The sequence below is a fragment of the Xyrauchen texanus genome, chromosome 31 (assembly GCF_025860055.1).
Source record: "Xyrauchen texanus isolate HMW12.3.18 chromosome 31, RBS_HiC_50CHRs, whole genome shotgun sequence".
NCBI lineage: Eukaryota > Metazoa > Chordata > Actinopteri > Cypriniformes > Catostomidae > Xyrauchen > Xyrauchen texanus.
Window position 1 is genome coordinate 28,788,294 of NC_068306.1, and position 27,314 is coordinate 28,815,607.

Here is a 27,314-nt window from a genome sequence, read left to right on the forward strand (position 1 = left end):
ATAAAAAAAAATTGTGACTGATTATATACACTTACTGAGCACTTTAGGTACACCTACTTATTCATGCAATAATCTAGCAGCAGTGCATAAAATAATGCAGATATGGGTCAGGAGCTTCAGCTAATGTTCACATCAACCATCAGAATGGGGAGCAAAAATTTTATCTGGACTGTGACATGATTGTTTGTGCCAGACGGGCTGATTTTGAGTGTTTCTGTAACTGCTGATTTCCTGGGATTTTCACACAAGTCTCTAGAATTAATTCAGAATGGTGCCAAAACAAAAAACATCCAGTGAGCAGCAGTTCTGTGGACGGAAACACCTTGAGAGATGTCAACAGAGAATGACCAGACTGGTTCGAGCTGACAAAGGCTATGGCAACTCCGATAACCCCTTTGTGCAATTGTAGTGAGCAGAATAACATCTTAGAATGCACAACTTGTCGAACCTTGAGGTGAATGGGCTACAACAGCAGAAGACCACGTCGGGTTCCACTTCTGTCAGCCAAGAGCAGAAAACTTTATACAGTGTATATATATATAAAAAGTCTTTAATTATAAATACAATTTCATATTGTCTATGAAGCTTTTTTTTTGGTTTTAGATTAATTGGTCCATTGATTGTTAAAAGAAAATGCAATCTTTAAAAATAACATTTATTAAATAAAATTATAGGATGCATTGCTTTAGTGCTCATTTGTGGGGGACATTTTATTAAGCACAGACATACAGTTGATCATCAGTCAGTTGAATTTTACATATCAAACAAAATTGCATATCAAAAACTATAAGCGCTGTTTTAGTGCGTCAGTCTATTCCAGGCTTTACAGAGCGATGCTGAAGTTCCATATTTGTGCAACAAAGTTGTGGCTTCTGAGCAGATGTGCTGTGGAACCAAAGTAAAGTGCAAATCCATGTACAGACAGACAATACAACACTCCATGACATCTGGAAATGGAAATTTCTGAAAAAGAGAAAAAAAATTCTCAGAAGGTTTCATAATATGCAATTGGCATTTAAGCTTCTCCAAGACCACTTGCTTAAAATATGAGTTTAACAATGTCTAAGGAGACTGAGGCACGCACTTTGATGTAGTCAGGAATAGCGGAAAACTCTTTGTGGTGTTCAGCAACCTGAGCAATCAGGGTAGAAAGACACCCACTATTTGAGAGAATGAAAAAAGGAGCTGTTAAGACAATCAATTAAGACAACTTAAAAAGGGATTCACAACCACTGACCTATATGGAAGTAAAATGGTATGTGAACATATATAATGAAACTTTTCTCAGAAGAGGACCAACTGATTACATTTTGACAACACGCAGACAAATTTAGCCAGGACCAGGAACATGTATTTAGAAAATAAATGGGGTCAATTTTTATTTCATGTTGACTCGGAAAAACAGATACAAAAGGTGCAATATCACAATACCTTTCACCACTTTTAGATTCTCCAGGTTCCTTTGGATCTTCAGATTCAGAACAAGGTGCTTGTGTCTTTGTGTCTGGGCTCAGATGAGAGTCTTCAGATTGACTGTGTTTCTGAACAAGACTTGTCACTTTACTCTGGATCTCTGCTATGGCTCTCTGCTTGGCCTGAAGGCTGGCGTGAGGTTCAGAGAGAAGAACCTTCCAGAAGCCCTCGGAGAAAGATTCAGATTGAGCTTCTCCATTGCGGTTTGAATCTTCATTCTGGTTCTTCGCTGGCAAATGGTGACCATTGCTCATGGTGTTATAAGACAAAGTGGATGATTTTGCACTGAAACTCCACCATCTCTTATACATTAGTTGATAACAGACAAAAGCTTCCACGTTTTGAGAAATCACCAAGCTTTTCTCATCAGTTGGGTCTAGCTTCTGTTTGTAGAGTGCCACAGAGTCCAAACCTGCAAGAAAAAGATTTGTTCATCATCCAGATTTCTGCTGAACAACAAAAACAGAATTTACATGTAAAGTGTTTATAAAAAAGAATCATACACTGAGGTGCAACAGTCTAAGGCAACTTGTGAAAAAGCTTCTATTTTGCATTCTTTAGATGAATGACCGAGAGAATTTTGAAAATGTTCTCATAACTTTTTTCAAAATCCACTATTTTTAGGTCACTAATTAAATGCAAACAAATCTGTGAAATTGATCATGTTAATGGAACAGTTCACTCAAAAAAGACAATTCTCATCCTCATGCCATCCCAGATGTGGATGGCTTTCTTCTGCTGAACATACATTTTTAGAAGGATATCTCAGCTCGGTAGGTCCATACAGTGCAAGTGAATGTTGGCCATAACTATAAAGCTCCAAAAAGCACATACAAGCAGCATAAAAATGATCCTCCCTGCCCAGTAGGTGGCGATATGTACAATGCAAATTGCCAAAAACAAGCACTTTGTCAAAGTTAAAGTGTAAGCAATTTTTTTTCATGGAAAAGAATGCAAAAAACATTCCAACTGTCTTAAAAGATATTATTGAAATAAGTGTCCTGAGATCTCTGTGACAGCTGTAAATTTTGTAAAATGCAAACAAAAATGTGTCTGCGTTTTGGAATGAGGGCCCGTGGTTAATTCAACGGCTCAGTCACGTGAACGCTTCAGAACTCTAAACAGCACCTTTAGATCTTGATCTGTTTTTCGCTTCTGAAGATACAGATTTAACCACTGGAGTCTTTTGGATTACTTTTATGCTGCCTTTATGTGCTTGTTTTGGGCTTCAACATTCTGGCCACCATTCACTTCTATTAAATGGACCACAGAGTGAAAATATTTTTCTAATAATCTTTGTTTGTGTTCAGCAGAAGAAAGCCACACACGTCTGGTAAGCCTGAGGGTGAGTACACGATGAGAGAATTTTCATGCTTGGGTGAACTAATCCTCCTTTGTACAGTCAGATTTCTTTTCTTCCATGGCACGTGTTCATGCGAGAACTTTAGTTGTTTTGAGCCACTGTGAATGACTTAGGATTCGGTGAAAGATAACCCATAATTTATCAAATATCTTCCAAAGACTTGGAATAGTACGCCTACAGTCGAATGCTAGCCTTTCAAAGTGTACTCCATTTATATCTCATAGCACTATGAGATATGCGATACTGGACTATTTCTCTTCAGGAGTTTAGACCCATAAAGATGTCTTTATATTCATTTAGATTAGAGCTATACAAATGCAGGTATCTCCTGTCATCCTTAACACAGGCTCTTGACGTGCACATCCACTGTTGATGTTTAGAGATAATTACATCATCTTGTGACAGCAACGGCTCAATACTGATAATATATTTTGTAATAAAAATGTGTATTTATTTGTGAAACAATGCTAAATAAAAGCATTTCCATTAGTGGACTCTAAACTTTGCACCCCACTGTATGTGAATCTTTTACCTTGTGGTAGAAGCAAACGGCTCATCTCAGCCATTAATGTGAAGTGACCCGTCTCAGAACCTCGAGTCAGAGCTCGCAGTAGTTCTTCTACTGCAGATGGCCAATCACATAATAGCTGACTCAATGCACATAGTGTTACGTCCAATGAGATGTGAGACAGGAGCTGGGGAATGAAAGATCAGTGAAGATTGGTGAAATTACACTTATTATTAATGGCCACATTTACCGACCAATGGCAGGCATTATTTTCACGATTTGGTGATGTTTTCCCTGTTCTTTTTTTAAATATGTATTACAGTTAAAGCGGTAGTTCACCATAAAATTCTAATTCTCTCATCTACTCGCCCTCACGCCACCCCAAATGTATATGACTTGTCAGCAGAACAATGATTTTTAGATGAATATTTCAGCTGTTGGTCCATAAAATGCAAGTAAATGGTGACCAAAACGTTGAAGTTCCATAAAGCACATAAAGGCAGCATAAAAGTAATCCATAAGACTCTAATGGTTAAATCAATGTCTTTAGCAGCGATATGATAGGTGTGGATGAGAAACAGCTAAATATTTAAGTTTTTATTTTTTACTATAAATCTCATTTTCACATTCACATCCAGATTCACATTCTTCATGCATATCACCACCTACAGAGGAGAATTTATAGTAAAAAAAAAAGACTTACATATGGTCAATTTCACACCCACACCTATAATATCACTTCTGAAAACAAGGATTTAATCACTGGCGTCTTAAGGATTACTTTTATGCTACTTTTATGTGCTTTTTAGAGCTTCATATTTCTGGCCACCATTCACTTGCATTCCAAGGACCTACAGAGCAGAAATATTTTTCTAAACATTTTTGTTTGTGTTCTGCATAAGAAAGTACGCTTTCATTTTTGGGAGAACTATCACTTTAACCAAAAAATTCAATTAGCTTTCATTAACTACGTATATTAACATTGGCAAGAAAATTCTTAGGATAAACTATAACAAATTCATAATAATATTCCCAAGTGCAAAGTTCTAAAATATTTTCTTAATAAAATATCTATTTTTTTTTTTTATATAAGTAGCAAGCACCTCGCGATATTTTTTTTGAATGTAAAGTGCATGAGATGAGTTAGTTTAACAACAATAAACATCCTAGGAGAACTTACTTGCTGCTAACCATTTGATAACTTTTCATTTGACATGGAGGAAAAGAAAAGAATCTAAAACTTCTGTAGACAAGAGCTGGATGTTCTTGTTTGGGAAATTACTGCAAGGAAAAAGTTCTGCTTGGGAAGCATAATAATAATAATAATAATAATAATATCATGTTTGAAATTAAGAGGCGGGTAAATGGAAAAGGGTGGCGTCGATTGTGCACAACTCTGATAGGAATGTGGATGGGGGTGAAAAAGAAAGTCTCAGCTTTCTAACATTATAATTCATGTTTCTATGGACTCTAAAGATTGCGGAGAGAGAGCGCTATACATTAGCATGATTGGTCACCACATTAATGAGCTTCAAACCAACATTTATTGTTTGAGTTTGGTGATCCCATTTAAATGGTTTGAAAGCTGAAAATAAAAATAGAATTAAAATCACAAAAATGTCAGAAACGTGTTCTGGTCTAAAATAATTTCAACATTAACAGCCCATTGCGACTTCAGACTCAACACGATAGAACGCATCACATTTAAACACAGTAAATTCATTAAACATCTTACCTTTTAGAATTTAAGACAACTGTGAGGTAATCCTAAAATGTTATTTAGGACGATTTTTAAGATGTTTATTTTTTTTTTCGAGAATTTGAATGCTTAAGTTAAAATGAAAAATTACGAAAATGGTAGTTAAGAAGAATTTTCTTAAAAACATTCCATGAATCCACCCCCATTTATTCTACACACCTGCATACCAAAGGAAAACGTTATTTCATCAACAATAAGGCTCCATTTGTTAATATTACTTAATGGATTAGGTATCATTACCAAAAAAATTAACAATATATATCTTTGTTAATGTTAGTTAAAAACACAATTGTTCATCGTTAGTTTGTGTTAGTTCATAGTGCATTAACTAAGGTTAAAAAAATTTAAATGTTGATTTATAAAATGCATTGGTACATTTAGAATTAACATTAACCAAGATTAAAAGTATAAATGCTGTGAAAGTATTGTTCGTTGTTGATGTTAGCTAATGTTGTTAACAAATGGAACCTTATTGTAAAGTGTTAGCTCTGAAAGTACACAAATTCATATGGAGCTATAACACGTTTAACATATCTGCTCAACTGCTTGCAACCTTTAAGAATCAAACACATCTGTTGGTGTCTTATTTTCAAACATACATGCTTCATGGGAACATTTGCGGTGGCAGGAGGATTCTCAATGGCTCCCAGCAGTTGATGTTGCATCTTCACTTTCACCAGGTCAGCAGCTGTCACGCCAAACTCTCTCTGCCACACTCTGTGTACTGTGGAGAGGAAGTTCTCCTCACATGGCTTAGACCAGGTGTGTGATGAGGCAAGACTCCAGGTGACCACATCTGTATCTGTGAGTCTCTGAGTGAGAACTTCATTCACACAGAACACCAGTCTGTGACCCTTTGAAGAACATGAGAAAGAGCTATGCTTTAGATACACTGAAGGTTGATACTGTTCCTGTACATACCAATGACATACTATACATATAACATTTATTCATGGAGCAGTTTTATTGTACCCCCACAGATAAAAGAGACTGATATGTACATTACTGTGAATCTGGCTCCCAAAAAGCACTAAAAGCAAGGACAGTAGGAAACAAACCAAAAGTGTGTCTTGAGTCCTCAGGACCTCCTGTGCCATGAGCCAGTCCTGGGAAAACATCAAGTCCTTGGCACATCTCAGAGAGAGGGAATGAGCCAGCTCACTCTCTCCAGATATCCACGCCAGATTAGCAGCCGTCCTTAACGATATGACATCCCCTTTCTTGGCAATGACTTTAGCTGCATCAAAGCTGGAGTCTGCAGCCAGGTAACTGACAGGTGAATGAAGAAAATATTTCTTTAGTCAAGTTTATGTGCATTTCAGTTACGTTACAGCAGACACCTCCTCCAGGACCCATCAAACAGTACTATGCCCAGTTTTTAATCTGCAAGAGCCAAAATATTTTTCTTTGGCAGAGAAACAGCTTAATGTATTAAAAACCATTGTGTGTAAGACACAAATATTTAATCATCACATATTAAATGCCATCAAGATGTGACACCATCCACACATAGGGTACAAATTGACCAATTACCTTTCTTTAAATCAATAAAGACAAATTCCATGTTCTATATAGAGAGAATTATTAGTGTTTGATAAAATATTAACACAGTACTGACATTTGGTCCCAAACTAAATGGTCCCTACATGAGAAATAGTAACTCTCAGATTAAATTATGAAATAACACAAATCTGGGTTTTAAATTGTATAGGAGTGTTTCTTCAACTTCAGGCAACTTCCATGTCTTAGTGGTTGATTTTTTTTTTTAAACCAACAGATTCTAACTTTTTTCTTTTTGTTATTTGACAGTTACATTATAATTGACTTTTTTTTTTGTTTGTTTTTACAATTCTTACTAGTATTTAACTGTTTTAGAGTAGAACTGTTTTCTACTTTATTTTAAGAATGTGAAATGTCAGAATAATAGTAGAGAGAATTATTTATTTCAGCTGTTATTTCTTTCATCACATTCCCAGTGGGTCAGAAGTTTACATACACTTTGTTAGTATTTGTTAACATTGCCTTTAAATTAAGTTGGGTCAAATGTTTTGGGTAGTCTTCCACAAGCTTCTCACAATAAGTTGCTGGAATTTTGGCCCATTCCTCCGACAGAACTGGTGTAACCGTGTTAGGTTTGTGGGACTCCTTGATCGAACACGCTTTTTCAGTTCTGCCCACAAATTTGGATTGAGGTCAGGGCTTTGTCATGGCCACTCCAAAACCTTGACTTTGTTGTCCTTAAGCCATTTTGCCACAATTTTGGAGGTATGCTTGGGGTCATTGTCCATTTGGTAGACCCATTTGCGACTGAGCTTTAACTTCCTGGCTGATGTCTTGAGCTGTTGCTTCAATATATCCACATAAATTTCCTTCCTCATGATTCTATCTATTTTGTGAAGTGCACCAGTCCCTCCTGCAGCAAAGCACCCACACAACATGATGCTGCCACCCCCATGCTTCACGGTTGGGACGGTGTTCTTCAACTTGCAAGCCTCACCCTTTTTCCTCCAAACATAATGATGGTCATTATGGCCAAACAGTTACATTTTTGTTTCATCAGACCAGATGACATTTCTCCAAAAATATTGTGCACTTGCAAACTGTATTTTGTTTTTTTTTTATGGCGGTTTTGGAGCAGTGGCTTCTTCTTTGCTGAGCAGCCTCAGTTTATGTTGATATAGGACTAATTGTGGATATAGATACTTGTCTACCTGTTTCCTCCAGCATCTTCACAAGGTCTTTTGCTGATGTTCTGGGATTGATTTGCACATTTCACACCAAACTACATTCATCTCTAGGAGACAGAATGTGTAGTCTTCCTGAGCGGTATGATGGCTGCGTGGTCCCATGGTGTTTATGCTTGCGTATAATTGTTTGTACAGATGAACATGGTACATTCAGGGATTTGGAAATTGCTCCCAAGGGTGAACCAGACTTGTGGAGGCCCACAATTGTTTTTTGTACACCTCCAGAAGCTTGTGTCTAAAGGCTTGACACAACTTTCTAGAATTTTCCAAGCTGCTTAAAGGCAGTTAACTTGCCGTGTATATAAACTTCTGACCCACTAGAATTGTCATAGTCAATTAAAAGTGAAACAATCGGTCTGTAAACAATTGCTGGAAAAATTACTTGTGTCATGCACAAAGTAGATGACCTAAACGACTTGCCAACACTATAGTTTGATAATATTAAATCTGTGGAGTGGTTAAAAATGAGTTTTAATTACTTAAATCCAAGTGTATGCAAAATTCTGACTTCAACTGTGTGTGTGTGTGTGTGTGTGTGTGTGTGTGTGTGTGTATGTGTGTATATATATATATATACACACACATACACACATACACACACACACACGCATATATACACACACATTAAAAATATCCTTTCCACTACAGAATTCTATTATCACAATACGGGTTTGAGATGTACTGGAGATTAAATTGTGGTCAGTATTTATGACTTAAAAAAAAAAAGAAGACAAAAACGACAAATCTCCTGTGACGCAAGTACATAGCTAAAAAATATAATTGTATTTAGAATAGATACAATTTTTGTTTTCAAATTAGTATTAAACTACTCACTCACTCACTCACTGGGATTTAAGATTTACTGGAAATCAAAGTGTGGTCAGTATTTATGACTTAAAAAAAAAAAAAAGACAAATTATATAAATCTCCAGTGACACAAGTACATAGTCTGTTGGACATTGCAAGTAGACAAATTCACAAAAAATAGTGAGAGCGTGAAAAATGTTTCAGGGCTAAAAGTGCCTGAAGTTAAAGGAATAGTTCAACCCAAATTTTAATTCATCACTTTCTACCCCTTTTGCCATCCCAGATCTGGGCAGGAAGGAGAATTTATAGTAAAAAAGGACTTAAATATTGATCTGAAAAATGTTGGGAAGAGGGATAGAAAGTCTATTAATTCAAAACAGACCTCCACATTGCTTTCTTCTCTGTAAACTTTATAATTTTCATTGGTTTCCATTTACCATTTAGCAGCTGTAGTATAATGGCCATCCTTCTCCAGGATGGCAGCCCAGCTCATGTACAGATCTCTCAGAACAGGGTCCTCGGGCTGAAGTCTGGCTTTGGCTAAAGCTATGGCTTCCCTGATGATTCAAAACAAACAAAAACGGTAATGTTCCACTCAGTCCGAACACCATTAAAATGACACAATTAACAATATGTTTCTAACCGGTAGAACTGGTGACTCTTCAGAAGGTTGATGGCCTCGTACAGTTTATGGATGGAGACGAGATGAGAGGCAGCTTTGAGGAACTGCTCGTGGAGGCAAAGCTGCTTGACATATGCCTCCACTGCCCTTGCCCACACATGGTAGCCCGCTAAAAGATTGATTAAATGGAAAATATTGTGATTGACATACTGTAGACACCACCATATATTTGAAATATACTATGTTAAAATATGTTCAGAGATAAAGTGAAAGGGTTTAAGCCACAATAGCAGTATCCAGTGCAATTTTTTTTTTTTGCCTCACCCATTGGTGCTAAACTGAGGAGATGGTCTGTGATTTCTCCCTTTTCTGCAGCAAGGTTTAATGCTCCAACCAGATCTCCTTTCCACAGCCTCAGATACACCATTGAGTCATAATGACCTGCCTCCACGTGACTCTCCTCTGCACAAACACACCAGAGTGAGATTAACTATCAGCCTCAAAGTCGGTCACATTCCCTTCACTGACTGTCTGATGCATATTGTCCACAAATCTGAAAAGAATTTACACAAATCTGTCTGATGTGAAACAAAATCTGATTTTATGAGCACTTCTGATGAAAAACTAATCATTCAAATTGCTAAAGTTTGTGATGTTTGCATCAAATCTATTCATGATTTTGTGTGAGTTTATTAGCCAGCAAACTAGATATTAACAAACAGAACTCTTGGCTAGCTTCTGCTATGTTTTCTCTCTGTAAAATAGTGAATTACTTTTGGATGGTCTGAAATTCTGATCACGAAGTCTAAGTTAGCACATTTCCGCTAACTTCTATGCACCCATTCAAAAAAACACTGTCGTGCCATATTTCTTCCTCACATTAAGGGGCGTCCATACTACACTGTGCTCCATTCACTCCCATCCAAATGCCAGACACCAAAAGTGTAAGCTCACGTGAAGAAATTTTGTACAATGCTGTGTACCACTGTTCAAGCTTGGTGAACTCTGAACTGCGAATCCAGATCACGAGGACATGTGCCCAATAGAAGATCAAAACGTCACATACTGATACATATTTCAAAGCAGTGTGTTTTTATTATTGCTGTACAGTGAGTAGACAACAAATTCAATTTTTTTTTTTATTTCATATTATTTGTGAAGCACTATTTAATAAAACCAGAAGCTCTCCCATGTGACCTCATACCCTGGTCCGTTGCCAAAATTGACGTGCTCAAAGCCTAGTGTGACCGGCCCTTTAGTGTATTGTTGGGGTATCATCTGTTTCAAGCAGTGGCGATTTCTCAGGGCCAGCAAAGCCTTCTCTGCTGGCATAACACGCCTCATAAGTAAATATTTTTTCATCCTTTCATTCTCATTGACCATTCTGCCTATGTATTTTCAATCACTTTCCACTCCTAATTCATCTACAAATGAATAGCAAAAAAACAAAGTTTATCCAATCAAAATGAATCCCTTGATGCTTATAAGAAGTGAGTCGACTGTTTCACAAATCACATGCCCGAAGCCATGTTCCTTAGCCGAAGCAGCGTGCGAGTCTGAGCTCCACCCCGTTAAGCCTTCAGAATTTCCACAGAATCCCTCAACACTGGATTTCATAGGCATCTAAAGTCAGATTAATCAGCCAATCAGATACATTTATTTGTTATTGGTGGGTGTAGTCTTTAAGTAATATCCCAGTCGAGGCCTTCTAGCTGGCCTTGAATGATGCAAAACATACTCCAAAACAGCACAAGAAAACAACCAGATAAGTAAAGTTAAGACAAACTTTAATTATGGCATGACAAAACCTTGTCTGAAAGTTTAGTTTTAAAAGTTTGATTGATAGATAGATAGATAGATAGATAGAGCGAGAGAGAGAAAGAAGCTCAAAGCAGATCAAAGGCATTTTGTGGGGTTGTTTACATTAACATTTTTGACAGTTGGAGTTTGAATTAAAGAGCATTCGGTTTACCCATTTTAACATTCAGTCAATATGTGTTTATGGGATCTTTCAGTTTTTTGATCCTTTGCTGTCAAAAACCGCAAGTCTGATCAGTTAGAAAAGATGAAGCACACCATTTCAGAACATTCTGAAGGTCTGTGCCACGTTTGGTGGATGTAGCTTTAAATTCTTTTGGAGAAGATTCCTGCGGTCCGAATCCAAATTTCGATGAAATCTTAACAATACTGTCTATTATACTATATTATGCTGAGCTCACCTTCCTCCTGAAACATCCTGTAGAGGGCGTCCCTGTCTGTGAACATGCCGAGCTGAATGTGATCTCTGGATCCTGGAACACACACACCGGCCTTCTCTGAGGAAGAGAAGGGAAGATATATTTACTACAAACATCCTAACTGTTGGTTTCTTAATATTATTTTGTGAGTGCATTAGATAACTGAGCAATTTAATAACTCAAATGCAAACTTACAATATATGTTTGTTTTATCAGACTTCATCTCTTGTTAATTGCTTAAAAACCATAATGTCACAGAAGAAAAAAATGTAACTGGCAAACAGTGTTGCTTAAGTAGTTTGGTCCCAAACTACTGCAGTATTATACCACAGTAAACCTCTCTCAAAGGTGTTGGTTTCTTGGCATACCATGGTTGTGTCTCACAGCAGCCAGTGCAAGACAGTCCTCATGAAGCTCCTCTTTTGGTCGGTGATCCATAGATGTACTGAGCGGGAGAATGGAGCGTGGCTTTCTCTTTTTCAGAGATAGATCTAAATATAAACAGAGTAAACATTTCTGATTCAGATATTTGGTTCTTCTGCGATCACCGACGTTGTCTGGCTGCTTATATTGAATATGTTTTTTTTGTGTCTGTCTGTGTTGCTTTTCCATAGTTTTTCTATGTAAACATGGCCTAGATGGACATCTTTGACCACTACGGCGCATCTTGCTGTTTATTTGCGCAGAAACGTTATATTTGTTGCATCTAGCTGTTTGTAGCGTAAGAGTGCATACGGTCTGAATGGCCAGACTGATATTCATTAATAAAAATGAGTGGATCAGGGACCAGAAACATTACAAGCTGGCTTTGATGGAACAGTGAGATGTTTTAAAAAAATATATCAAACTAATACAATTATGGCAAAAAATACAAAATTAAATGGATAGTTCACCCAAAAATGACAGTTCTCTCATCATTTACTCACACTCATGCAATGCCAGATGTGTATGATGAACACAAATTAAGATTTTTAAAGAATATCTCAGCTCTGTTGGTCCATACATTTCAAGATAATTGTTGCTAGAACTTTGAGGCTCCAAAAAGCACATAAATGCAGCATAAACTTAATAAATAAGACTCCAGTGATTTAATCCATGTCTTCAGAAGCAATATCTGGGTCTGGGTGAGAAAATATTGTAAGATCAAAATGTAAGTTCTCCTCTCTTACCAGTAAGTGGCAATATATACAAAGAATGCCAACTGCACAAAAAAAAAAAAAAAAAAAAAAAAAGATTTAAAGTAAAAAGGCAAAATTGCTTTTGAAGACATGGATTTAACCACTTGAGTCTTATGGATTAGCCTTCTTTTATCACCTTTAGAGTTTTGGCAACCATTTACTTGCATTGTGAGGACCAACAGAGCTGAAATATTCTTCTAAAAATCATAATTTGTGTTCTGCTGAAGACAGAAAGTCATACACATCTGGGATGGCATGAGGGTGAGTGAATATACATTTTCATTTTTGGGTAAACTGTCTTTTTTAAAAAAAGAACAAATCAATCAGACATATACGTTTTTTTTAAAGTTTTTTTTCAATGGACATGCTAATAAACTGGCAGCAATGGAACAGAATCAACAACATCATTGATTCTAATGGGAGCAATTTCCTTTTGACATGACACACCACTTGCATTATGAGCATTTGAAAAACTTAGGTGTTTGGGCAAGCAATAACCAAAAGGTTTCATTGAACAGCACACATCAGGCAAAAATAATAGCAAGTTTAGGATACTCAAAGAAAAATATATTGACTGATGCTACACAGTGCAGGCAGAAACCGACCTGATTTTTCTCTTCTCTTCTCCTCTTTGATCTCTCTTTTAACTGCATGGATGGGCTTTTCCCCGTTCTGCTCCCTCTCTGCTGCCCATGAGTCCACACTGCTCTGGCTGGCCAATCCTGTGACCCCAATGATAAATGTTATCCATTACAGCCTACCCAGAAGCCCGCAATGACATTTCACAGACAACCAGGAAGTGGAAGAGAAAGCGAGATCTGAAATACAGAAAGATGGGCTGTTACCTGTGATGGACAGAACGTCCGTGCTCTGTCTCTCCTCTTCTTCCTCGTCTGATTGGCCCTCTTCTGCTCTGCTACCTGCTGCTCCTTTGTTCTCTTCTCCTAAAGGCGATTCATTATCCTCCACCTTTAGCTCCCCTTTTCCAGGTGCTTTCTTTTTCTTCTTGGACTTTTTCTGTGGTGCTCTCTTTTTCTCAATCTCAGAACGCTTCTTGCCTGTTAATGGATGCATCAATGTATGAGTACCATTAAAGGAAATGTTCACAAAAAATTTAAATACTCATTTATTCACCCTCAAGCCATCCCAGATATTTATGACTTACTTTCTTCTGCAGAACACAAATTACATTTTTTTGAAGAATATCTCAGCTCTGTAGGCCCAAACAGACAAGCGCATGGTGGCCAGAACTTTGAAGGTCCAAAAAAGAAATGATGGCAGAATAATAATACATACGATGAGTTTTTTATCCTTGGCTTCTGAAGTGATATGATAGGTGTGGGTGAGAAACAAATAAATATTTAAGTATTTCTGTACTGTAAATCTCCACGTCCACATACATCTACCTACTGGTCGGGGCTGGTCAAAGGTGGAGATTTATAGAATGTATATCTTTATCTCACCAACCCCTATCATATCACTTCAGCAGACATGTACTGTAAACACTTATTATATGTTATATGGATAACTTTTATTCTGTCTTTGTGCTTTTTGGAGCATCAAAATTTTGGTCACATTCACTTGCATTGTATAAACCTACCGAGCTGAGATATTCTTCTAAAAATCTTTGATTGTGTTCAGCAGAAGAAAGTCATACACATCTGGGATGGAATGAGGGTGAATATATGATGAGAATTTTCATTTTTGGGTGAACTGTCCCTTTAAACTAGAGATTCTTTCAGTCCTTTCAAAATCAGTAAGTAAGGTAAAATAAGGTAATTTTGTCACAGATTATTCTTCTGCATTTATTACAATAATGCTTTTAATAAAATTATTTTACAATTAAAATACATTTCACAGAACATGATTTTAATATTGGTAACTTTATTGAACGTATACATTTCTTAGCAATTTGCTTTAAATTAAGCATACTTTCACACACACACGATCTCTGACGTGTACATGTCAAGACATGAAGAGAGGTGGAAAGGTCCAGTCATTTTTCTTTTGTCGGCAAACAAGAAAACTTAAATCTGTGTGAAATGTTACATTTTAGCCTATGTCATCAAAATCTACAGTAGTAGATACATCATTTGGCTCAAATAATTTGTAATTAGTATTCATCCAGTAGTGGTGATGATGATTTTGATTCATCTCAGTGAGTTTTTAAACTGTTCACCAAAAAGTTTTGTTCAGATTAGTTAATGGATTCATTCATTGTCCATTTTTGCAAATTACGCTTTTGCATCAGTTGATGCCTCCAAATTACCATTTTTACCCTTTCAACGAGGAAAAAGCAGAGTTATTCAAGATCTCAACAATTCTACATGACTTCAGCACTGTAGAGTGTTAAAGCATCATAAGCATTTCCCCACAAAGGACAACAAAGCATATCTATCATACTGTGAACTGCTTAGCATGACTTTTTATCAAGCGGTCAAAAAAAGACAATACTAGCTTAAAATTTATTTTCAAGAGTTTCAATAAAGTCCATATCCCATTGTAATAAGTTGTTTATATAAAAAAATAAAAATCATCATTCACCCGGCCCATTTTCTTGTTGAACGAGTTTGGCGAATTGAACAAACGACTTGCCATCTCGTTTAGTCGTTCAGCAGATCCTTGTTAATGATGACTGATTAATTCATGTTGATCGCGAACAAGCGTATCAGTACTTTCAGTTCCTTCAAGAATGAGACGTCTTATCTCATTCAGACTTAACGACCAACTCGAACTTCAGTAAAGTTTTCATTCAGCGGGTGAAACCAATGATACGCTCCTTCACAGCACAGACTTCAATACTATTGACGAATGTTACAGTCAGTCTTATCGGCATTAAAAGCCACCAAAGCAGTCTCGTGCTTTCATTGTGGGCCAGTCAAATGTGACGGCATTGATCCGCGGGACGGTCAAAACATTTCAGAGGGCAGTATTTGGCCCACGGGCCATAGTTTAGGGACCCCTGTTTCAGATCAAAATGACATCTTTCATATTTAATCGGGACAGTTTTAGAAGATATTATTTAGAATTATTAAGGAGAGAGAAAGAAAAGGAATGGTATATATTGCAGGCCACATTTGAAATTGAGCCTCCCTTATGAGCACATAACCGCTGTGCACAGTTGCGACCCCAATTATTTTATTCAAAAATCCCATTAAAAAGGTATTATTATTCACCCAAAATGAAAATTTTGTTATCATTTAAATCACCCTCATATCATTCCAACCCTTTATTATTTTAATTCTTCCATGAAAAATTATATTGGGTAGAATGTCAGAGCTTCTGTTTTCTATTTAGCGCAAGTGGATAGTGATTCATACTGCCAAGCTCCAAAAATCTAAAAGCACCATAAAAAGTAGGCCAAATGACTTGTACGCTATGGTTCAAGTCTTCTGAAGCCAAGGCATATCTTTGTGTAAGGAAAAGATACAAATTTGTGCTGTTATTCGCTTACATTCACGCTTATGGTCAATAAAAAAATGGTGCTTCATGACACATTGCAGCAGGTTTGATGTCACTGAAACCAAACACCGCTGGTTCTCGCATGCAATAAGCTAAATAAAAAATGCTTTTCACAGTCCGTTCCTCACAGAGAGTGATCGTGTGACTTTAAATAACTTGGAATATAGCGCACCAGTCGTAAGGACTCCTTATATGGTTCTTTTTAAAGCTTGGCCGTATAAACAACTAACCATGGAAAACTAAAGCTCTGACACTCTGATTTATTTTCGTGCAGCACAGAAGATAGAAAAGAATACAGAGTTGGAACAGCATGGGGTTGAGTAAATGAAAATCAACTTTTTATTTTGGGTGAGCTATCACATTAAAAAGACTCTAAATTTAAGGTTAGTTAGTTAAATATTTTTTTCATGATGTAACTGATGTCAGATAAGGTGATATATTTACTCTTTGGAGGTGTAACATGTTCCTGTTTGGACACGGCCCACTCCTGGAGGGTGAAGTCATCTCCACCAGTCCACACCAGGTCAGGGTGGACCGGTGACCACAGCACACACAGCAGACGACCCGAGTGACCCCTGTAGTTACACACCGGCTCCTCTTTCAGCACATCCCACACCTAGAACATTTTGTATGGATGGGATTTTTCCATAAATTCCCTGCTCATATATTCTGCTAGCATTTATACAGCAGTATATGTATTACAACATTAGCCATAATATATTGTGCATGCTACCTACCCACAGTAAAAACCTGTAGAACATTTTTACTTGCCTGAGCAGTACCATCATAACACACAGTCACCAGACGGCCATCGTGATGGGGGCTCCAGGTTACACCGGTGATTTTGTTGGTGTGACCAGAGAGAGTCCTGAATGGTTCAGTCACTAACACTGGAATCTCTGATGGGCTCTCTATAAAGAAAATCTAAAATTAGAAAAGGAAGCAAGTTCATAATGTCCTGAAATATCAATTCAACAACAATAAATAGCAGATAGTCACCTATGGCGCTCCTGAAGTCATGGACATAGACTGTGGCATTACTGGAGCCGGACGCCAGTAAGTACTGCAGCTCATTTTGAGACGAGTGCTCATGGTGCCAGCGTAATGAATTAATGATCTTATGATGCTGCTGAGCTGTACACAGTAGTTTCAACATGGGAGCCTTGAACACATCTATGGTCCTATAAAAAAATTAAAATACAAAAAACATTGAGATACCTCTAATATGATCTCTTATACAATTATTCATGTTTTGTCTAAGCTATTGTATTATAACCATTTCATATATGAGGACAAGAAATCAAAATTGACCCCATTTCCTTAAAAGATGTCACAGCTCTTATTGTGCATGTTATTCTAAAGATTTTTTTAAAAAAAATGATAGTCTTTCACCAATATGTAATAACTTTCTCCATCTCGAAGATGGCTTTCCTTTTCTGCTGATGTCACAAAGGCTGTGTAAGCAGGGGCATTATACTAACCAATCATATAAGAGTCAAACATGTTTCACACTCTCAATGATCCAATCAAATAATGCAATGATTATTTCCCGCCAAAATGTAATGACTTTTACATAACACAAGTTCAAAGGGTTTCAAAAGATATGATGTTGTCTTTAAAGTTTTTAAAATTAAAAAAATAACATTTTCAAACAAATATATTAAAATAACTAAAAAAGAGCTGTGATTGGGTGATTCTCACAAATCCTGTCAAGAAAATGCTCTGGTCCTATTTTATTCCAAAATCTAAATAAATAAGTATTTCATAACTAATTAATTATTTCGAAAACATTAAATAAATAAATAACAAATAAGCCTATTTTCAGGGCCATTAAGATTTTTTACATTGTGACATTTTAATGACAGTTATGCACATATTACCTCCCCCCAATTGCAATGTGAAAAATTATTTAAATTAATTTAATACAAAAATAAAACAAATGGTATAACAGCATATTTTTAAAAACATGACTGTGTTATGGCAATCAGGATAATTGACAACAATGGTAAAAGTGTTAAAGTAATGAGAATTGTGGGTAAAAGTTGTCCTGAAAATGATGACAAATTAAAAAAATAATAATAAATAAAAAAATAAAATGTTGCTTTATATTCTTCATACTTAAAAAAAAAAAAAAAAAGAGTGATTCTGGGTTCAATCAACTTTCTTGAACGGTTTCGTGAGAACCAGCCCACTGCATAAAATTATTACCCATCTTCATTCCCGATAGCCAAAACTTTGCCGTCCGGCTTCCAGCTGAGGTCTGTGTGTGGAGCCATTTTGTGCTGTTACAGAACAAACATTTTTTTTATTTAATGTGTAAAGATCTGTTCCACGAGAAGACCCAAGAATGACTAAGTCTTACTTTTATGTTGTTGGTGTCATGGATGAGTTTGTCAATATTAGTGGCCTCTCCTGAGAGTTTCCAGGGGTCGTGCTGAAAAATTATGCCCTCCCCACCACAACTGTACAAAGTGTAGGACGGCTTGTCTCCTGATGCCCCTGTACCACATGCACACACGTTATTAAAGGAGTGAAAATCACATGAGAAATCACATTTTACATTATTGTTAAGATAAAAAAGCTTGATGTAACATTTTCAGAACACAAAACTGAAATTCCACAACTTTCTCAAACAAATGAAGAAAAACAAGCGGCTGAAATTTTGAAGAGCCCTGATAATTTTATTTTGTGGCCAATTACAGAGCAAATTATTTTGTGAATCTATCACTATGCAATACAGGCTTTGCAAAGAGGCTTTTATTGAAGTGTGAGGCAGTTAAAAAAAAACTATATAGGACCCAACAGCAAACCTCCAGCCTGTAAGTTTGCACTGTTACTCATAACACATAGGAAGATGGCACTAACAAGGAAGAAGTTTTGGGGGGGGATTTTCTCCCCTTTTTGGAATGTCTAATTCCCAATCTGCTATAAGCCCTTGTGGTGGAATAGTGACTCGCCTCAATCCGGGTGGCAGAGGTCGAATTTCAGTTGCCTCCACATCGGAGACTGCCAATCTGCACATCTTATCATGTGGCTTGTTAAGCACGTTACTGCAGAGACATAGCACTTGTGGAGGCCCATGCCATCCACCACAGCATCTACGCGCAACTCTGCACGTGCCCCACCGAGAGCGAACCATATTATAGCGATCACGAGGAGGTTACCCGTGTGACTCTACCCTCCCTAACAACAGGGCCAGTTTGGTTGCTTATGAGACCTGGCTGAGGTCACTCAGCATGCTAAGATGTTTTTAAATTATATTTCACAAGATATGAAGTTGGAGACAGATCTGACAAATTCCCACAAGGTGTTGCGGTTTTTATTCCACTAGAGGCCGCTGTTATGCTGTACAAAGGGGAAAAAAATATCTGCTACTCTCAGTATACATTCTTGCAGATAACCAGTAGTTCCAAAAAACAACTATCAGCACTGATTAATGGGTAAAAACAATATATCGGTCTACCTCTAGTTTATTACACTGATTTGAACGATGAAAATGACAAAGTTGGAGTTGGGAGACAAAATGTTGTATTTTATTTTCATATTTGTTTGTCCTTTGCTTCTCAATGCATTACTCTCCTCTTGCTCTCTCTGTATTTTATTGGCTGTTGCTCATTGTCAGCCTTTTGCTCGTCGGGACAGTGCAAACACCTGATGACTCATCGGCCAGATTTCAAGCAGGTTTGAAAACTGTTGTAGCATCTACGACTAGTCTGGGCATGTCGCGTAAGTGCGCACACTACACCTATTGGTTGGGGCTGGTCAACCGTTGAGATTTACGATAATAAAATAACTTAAATACCGATCTTTTTCTCACCCACACCTATCATATAATTTCTGAAGATATGGATTTAACCACTGGAGTCTTATGAATTACTTTTATGCTGCTTTTATGTGCTTTTTGAGTTTCAAAATTCTGGTCACAATTCACTTGCGTTGTATGAACCTACAGAGCTGAAATATTCTTCAAAAATGTTTTACAAAAAATTTGTGTTCTGCAGAAGATCGAAAGTCAAACACATCTGGGATGACAGGAGACAGAATTGTCATTTTTGGGTGAACCATCCATTTAAAAGGCACAGCAGCAATTCTGAGGTTCAGAGAGAAAGAAAAAAGAAAAAGATGTCTAAAAAAAACTAACCCCCCCCCCAAATGGACCTTAGGGAAACATTAACATTTGTTTCTAAATTTCTGCTCAAAAAACTTGCTCTACTTTCAGAGCAAAATATGTAGAATTGGCTTAATAAAAACCTTACAATGACCCATAAATATGAAACATTCTACATTTTGTTAACAGGCCATCTGCAGGGATAAGAGTGAAGACAGCAGAAACACTGTAAACAAAACATCAAGCCTTCACATCAGCTGCTCTTAAACAAAAGCAATTATCTCCACATCCTTGTGGACCAGAGATTGATTGGATACGTTGATAAATGTGTCATTTGTCAGCGGGTGGGAAGAAATTACTTTTTCATTCATTGATTACCCAACAAACTTTTTGTAAGCAGCGTTTTAAAGGGGAGCTGAGAGTCCCTTATTGTTGATGGATTGTTTTTGGCATCACTCCAAGTTCAATGTTTACTGGGTTATGTTTGTGTGATATGAATGAACTTACCAAAAGACATGGGAGGGACAGGAGGACCCCATGAGAGAGAGTAGACAGTACGGCGGTGGTAGGTGCTTGAGTTTTGAGGAGGTCTGTGTGCAAAAGCAAATAATGATTTGAAAATTGTCATTTTCTTTTATCTTTAGGAGTTTCCTTTTTAAATTAACAGAAATGTAGTGAAAGGTGGACAGGAAATGATTGGGGAAGAAAGAGGGGAAATGGGATCCGGTTGTGGCTAATGTGTGAAGAACTACCCACTAACCACTAAATCACAGCTCCGAAATATATATATATATATATATATATATATATATATATATATATATATATATATATATTTTTTTTTATAAAATTAAAGTTTATATGAATAATTTTCTTTTAATGCCTGTCTTGCATTTTAAACGTAATATTCAAGGAATCAAAATCACAAGAGACGTCATATGTTTTAATATGCATTAGCACTTTCAATCGATTAAAAAACATTAACACTGATTAATCACAAATATATGGTGAGAAAAGCCTCTAAATTAAGATAATGCAAAGACTTTGTATTATTGTGGTAAATGAATAAAGAATTAAAATAGATGTTACTAAAAGCTTTAAGGGCTGTTCACTGTGTTTTCTTCTGCACTCTTTTTCTATGTACATATGCACCAAATGGACATCTTTGGCCCTTGTGCCGTGTCCAGCTCTTTATTCGGCAGATGATGCATCAGGTAAAAAATAATGTCAACTGTTAAAAGAGAGTCTCGAGATGCCTACATTGCACTGCATGTAGCTTGTTTTAGCGCAAGTAAGTGTTCGGTCTGAAGGGCCCCTTAGAAGAGCATTTCTTTATTTCATTTCCATGTCATTGAACATATGCCTATCACTGGCCAACAGTCCACAACTATTTATTTTGCAGTGTATCCTAGGTAGATTTAGGGGCCGTTCACACAGGACATTCCTCATTTTCTTGCTCGTTCTGTGCTGACGGTGGACTCACAAAACCAAGGTTTGCAGTTACGTGGTACTTCAAGCTTGAATTGTTCCAATGTGACAATTTAATTATACTAAATTAACTTGTTAAATTGACAGCCCTTATTTGTGGTTTTATAAAATGACAAAAAAAAAAAAAAAAAACACCACCACCAAAAAGAATCACAGTAAAACATGGCTGAACTTGTTCTTACCTGTTAGAGTAAACCTCATAGATGCCCACTTTGCCATCATCTGTGCCAAATGCCAGCGAACCCTCTTTAAGTGGATGCCATGCCAACTGTGAGAAATAGAGAAAATCAAAGGCTCTTTATTCCCTTCAAAATCCAGTGTTGACCTGTGAAATATTTTTGCAGTCTAGTTTAACATACCAATTTTAAACATATTTGTCAGAGCTGGCAAAAAATGACTCACGGCTGTGACTTTAGACTTGATGCCTTGCCAAAAGGTCCGGATGTCATATTGGTTCTGGATAGACAGGGTGTTCCACACCCGGATCATGCTGTCTCCGACCCCTAGAGCCAGACACCCAGTGGCAACAGGAGAGAAACTGAGACAGTATACAAACCCACCCAGAGTGGGCAGCGTCCAGCAGCACTCCAGAGAAGCCAGATCCCAACACTTAATCTGAAATAAGCCAGACATACAGAGGGGTAAAGAAAATGATTCACAAACTTCCATTTATGATTACATGGACAGAATATTGAGTTTTGCCTCCAATATGGTTCATCATTATTTTGGTTCGAGAAATATCAAAATTCGATATATTGTCTCATACCTAGTAAATAACCTTATATAATTATATTTAATGCATTATTTTGATGGGGGCAGGGCAGTTTGTCCAGTCACCAAAAACACCAGTACATCTTAGGGTTCCCACAATATCCCAATTTATACTGTTGTTATACATTCACAGCTACTAATATTATAATCTTCTTTAAAAGCTCCATGTATAAAAGACCATTTAAAACTACTGGCTGTACAGAGGGACGTCTTACCTCTCGGTCCATGGAGGTGCTGAGCAGAAGTTCTCTGTCTCCTGAGCAAAACGAGCTCATATTGAAGATGATGCGGCTGTGATTCTGTCCATCTGATGAGCTGCCAAGCAAATTCCACTTCTGCTTGCCGGACTTCATGAGGTCCCACATTACAATCTCACCACTGCACACACACAAAATACAGTGGAACCCATGTCAAAACTCAACACAACATCACGCAACTCCTTGGATACTTGGTAAAACAATCATACCCGAAACAGCTGGACACAACCTGTGAAGGTCTCCCTTTTGGCCAGTGGACAGTGAGCCAGAGTCTTTCCTTCACCGTTGGGTCAACTCCAGCTCCTCGCCTCTTCAGGAAGGGAAGTTTTAGGGTCATCACACCTGAAACGAGACACATGGTTACCTAAACACAGGGCAAATGAGTTATATTAACAGCCCTGAAACTCTCACACACTGGATTCGGAGCCATCTTTAATGTTGAGGCCTAAATCCCATAAACTGCTGTTTTCTGTGAAAGCTTTAAATCTATCTTTATTACCTTTGCCTCTGGCCGTGCTCCATATCCGCACAGTCTGATCTCGACTACCTGAGGCCAGGTAACACCCCACCTCTGCTCCATCTGTCACCATGTTGCTTCCATCTATACAGAGACAAAACAACCAACACACAGTATTAAAACATGGAATCATATTAGCGAGGTACAGCTATTAGTATTAAGAGTACTTCTATTAGTACTAGTTAACTAAAAAACATATTTGGAAAAACTGGAACCAAAAAACAAAAACATTGTTCTTAATTGTTGTTAATTTAAACAAAAATAAATAATAACAATTGGAAAAATGGAAACAAAACTAAAATGAAAACCGAAGGCCACCATTTTTGTTCAATAAAAAGCCCAACATAATTGGGAAAATGTACATGAAAACATTATTAACTGAAATAAAAAGAAACCTACTGGAAAAACTGACAAACACTGATATATGCTATACTGTATACCAGGGCCGTGCACCAATCAGATTTAAATGAATTCCAATTAAATTCCTAATTTTGGTCTGAATGTGAATTGAGGTAGCAAAAGGGATGCAGAATTGCAATACGAATTTGAATTTAAGTAGAATTAAAATGGAATGAAATTCAAATAAATTCATATGACTGATATTATTAAGTTATTTTATTTTTTATAATACATTAGATTTTTCAGAAAATATCATGAAACATGGTATAGTATTATCACATGCAAAACAAATGGTGTATTTCCAGAAACATTACAGTGAAAAAATATTCTTAGATCAGGTAAATAATGCTGAAAAAAAGAGAAAGATTTACTTGATTTTTGTAGTTTTTCGGCACAAGCAATGCATCTCAATGCAGCTTTTTTATACAAAATACTAAGATTCTTTTTAAATTGAACCAACAAGCATAGCAGAGAGTTGGATTAACGCATTTATTTAGTTTAAACTGGCCTACACAAAAAAAACGTTTGCGGTTAAAACCTGTTGATACACAATTTAACATATATTTACCGTCTATAAACGTAATGTTAACAAATTATACATCTTTTCAAAGGTCTAAGGGTTCAACATTGATATCTGATCTCTGTCTCACGATAGCAATGCTCCAGAAACAGCAATTTAGTTATTTGTGCCAGGAGTACAAATGAAAACATGCAATATCAAAACAGGACTCCAGTTTGCCACACTTGGGTCAATTGTCCATGACAAGCGTTCATTGAAAAACATCCAATAGCACTTTTTGTCCATAAGTGAAAAATATGTGAAACATCGATATGTTCTTCATTGTTTACATGAGCTCTCACCTGAAAGAATTACCCTTAGTCATCAACAAACTTTGCAATATGTGCAGCATTAATGTGTAAAACTGAATATTATATATATTAGAGTCTCGTATACAAAACGAGCCTCTCTCCAAAGTAAAAATGTGGTGTAGTTTCATTCATAATAGCCAAGAAGTGCAGTCAGATTTTGTGTCATATTGAAAGGCGGAGCCTTAATTTTACTCTGTACGCTTCCAGTGATTTTAAAGAGACAAAAAAAGATAACATAGAAGAAGAAAACATAACTTCTTTAGACTTGTGCCTTTGAGAACATTGTATTTCTGGGTTGTCTTGGTATTTTTAGATTATAAAAACATGTTCAGCACAAAATATTTCCATTACTATAAACTTCAGCTTCTAACTTTACAAAATAACAACATATATTAATTCTAAAACTTGTATGTATTTGGTTTGTATGTATGAAAAATGTATTTCACATTTGATACAAAGTATATTATAAAATGTAAAACCTTTTCAACATGAAAAGGCCACTAGATAGTGATAAAATAGATGATCTAGAGAAATTTAAGACTGTTAAACATTGTTTTTTTTTAAACTATCTTAGTTAACAGATTACCTTAGGCAGCCTTACAATACTACATCAAAAATAAAAATAGAAAACTAAAACTATTAAATACTGAAAAAATTTAAACCAAGATAAAACTAACAATCATGAAAAATAAAACTATTATAACCCTGCCTGGTATTAACTGACTGACTGGGGCAGACAGGATCTTCAAACAAATGTCAGGCTGATTTCTTACCAGTGCCGTCTTCTGACCGTCCGTACAGAGGTTCCTCTCTGGGTCGAGGACACCAGGCCAGAGCATGAATCTCATCATCATGACCTCTCAGCCGATGGATCACTTCTCCTTTCTTACTGATGTCTATCACTACAATCATTCCATCCTTATACCTTCAGAGGAAGAAAAAACAAAAAGAAACTTGCTAAACTCACCACTCAAAACACTAGGGTGTTGTGGGTGGTTGACAGGGTATTGCTATGCAGTTACTGACTGCTGAAGAAAATTAAGAGATGAGCTTTTACCCCACAGCAATGAAGTTTTCCTCATGTGGAGAGCAGGATAAGCAGAAGATTGTTCGGGGTTCAGGGAAAAAGCTCTGGGTGTCATTACTGCTGCACCAATAACACACCACAATACCTTTCTCATCTCCTGTGATGACCAGTTGTTTCTGCAGCGGAGACCAGTGGACTGCAGAGATATTGCTCTGTTCAAACAGGAACACATATGGTATGTCAGTCTACAGTATAAAATTCAGGGCTTAACGATAATAATTAATCTGCAATAATAATGAGTATACCATTGCTCAGCTGTTTTGACCTTCTTTTGACCTCTGAACAAAGAACAACTTCTCTGTAAGTGTGCTAGGGCCTTAATGTATTGAACATTGTTTTTGAAAATTCTGCTATTTAATTAAGAAACATCAAAGGATGGTTTATATGGTTAGGGGATAGGGTTAATGCTGATGCATGAATATTAAAGGCCAAAAACGTCTTGATGTTTTGGTTTTAATTCAGACCAAGAATATAATTACTCTGTAATTATTTTCATTTTACAAAAATAACATATTTTAGAGAATTAAAACATCTGACAATTACAACAAAAATAAAAGATAATTTTTCAAGATTTATTTGATGCATCGCCATTTATGTTCCCATAAATAAAAATAACTCACAATGACATAGAAATGAACTAGAAAAGGAACATAGAATTATGGATGGTTTATATGTAATATCACACCCTGAATAAATTTGATTTTAAAGATGTTTTAATTGCAGAACACTGTGCAACAGAGGGTTACATACAACACCAATGTAATGCAATCTAGCTGGCCAATATAGATGAGATCAAAATTGTGAGAAAGACTTGTCATATTCTTTCAAGCATCAGTTGGAATGGGTTGAAATGTATAAACAAATTAGAAGTGTTTGGCACAGTATGCCATCCTTTTCCAGCAAAGGCATGTTTATTAATTTAAAGTTGTCATGGAGTGACATTATAGATGCATATATATCCCAACTGTCATTGTTTTTTAGAAATATTTTAAAAAATTATAATCATTCTGATAGATTTAAAATATTTTTGGCAGAGCAAATTAAAATATGATAAAAAATATCCTTGTAGTTGAGCCCCCCACTGTACATGGTACAAATGTGTACTCCAGTAGGGTCCAAAAATTGTTTTGGTAAAATCACGGTACCTTAAACGATGGATAGTAATAAAGTTGACTTACTTGGTGCACATTGTGCTCGGTCAACAGAACTTTCTGCTCAGTATCCCAGATTTTTACTGTTTTATCATCTGAAGTGCTGGCACAAATGTGTTCTTGTCCATCATGCGGACAAAATGCAAAACCAGAAACTCTTTCAGTGTGTCCAATGAGTTCACCTGCAGAAAGAAGGACTGATCAGGCAAGGTGGTGCTTTTGAAAAAGAAAACTGAATTAAATCAATCTGACCACTTACCTATAACTGCTGGAGCTGCAGCAGTCACTTTGAGCAGGTAGATAGCATTTTTTGCTCCAAAACCTAGCACTCCGTTGTTGTTTATGTCACTGCAGCGCGAACAGTACCAGTTTGGAGAGGCTGGCAGATGTCTTTGGTGCATTGTAATGAGGAGATGATTGCTGCATTAAAAGCAGAGAAAAAGAAGATCTAGGTGATATCAGTCTAATTACTTCTCACATGCTGCACTCATGCTGCCGAAAACACGCCAG

At 36.7% G+C, this 27,314-nt stretch overlaps 1 protein-coding gene across 1 annotated transcript; it reads right to left on the reverse strand.

Annotated features, from left to right (window-relative positions):
• Positions 1-131: 131 nt before the first annotated feature.
• gemin5 (gem (nuclear organelle) associated protein 5) lies at positions 132-27,314 on the reverse strand. Its single transcript, XM_052099401.1, has 28 exons — positions 27,064-27,314; positions 26,832-26,986; positions 25,624-25,805; positions 25,340-25,491; positions 23,280-23,381; positions 22,990-23,122; positions 22,739-22,901; positions 22,155-22,367; positions 21,935-22,020; positions 20,772-20,854; positions 18,519-18,655; positions 18,365-18,438; positions 17,156-17,337; positions 16,928-17,067; positions 16,601-16,772; positions 13,540-13,752; positions 13,300-13,416; positions 11,885-12,007; positions 11,499-11,594; positions 9,604-9,741; positions 9,301-9,448; positions 9,095-9,214; positions 6,162-6,372; positions 5,703-5,957; positions 3,369-3,531; positions 1,432-1,885; positions 1,085-1,160; positions 132-963 (listed from the first exon to the last, which is right to left on the reverse strand). The coding sequence occupies exons 1-28, from the start codon at positions 27,203-27,205 to the stop codon at positions 799-801; spliced, it is 4,395 nt and encodes a 1,464-aa protein (XP_051955361.1). The 5' UTR covers positions 27,206-27,314; the 3' UTR covers positions 132-798.

Excerpts from the sequence above, each read along its gene's own strand:
- gemin5 (XM_052099401.1), bottom strand. The coding sequence starts at position 27,205 with ATGCACCAAAGACATCTGCCAGCCTCTCCAAACTGGTACTGTTCGCGC. Across the intron at positions 23,382-25,339 it reads ACGGTCAGAAGACGGCACTG|ATGGAAGCAACATGGTGACA; the intron begins GTAAGAAATCAG and ends GTCTCTGTATAG. Across the intron at positions 964-1,084 it reads CTATTCCTGACTACATCAAA|AAATTTCCATTTCCAGATGT; the intron begins GTGCGTGCCTCA and ends TCTCTTTTTCAG.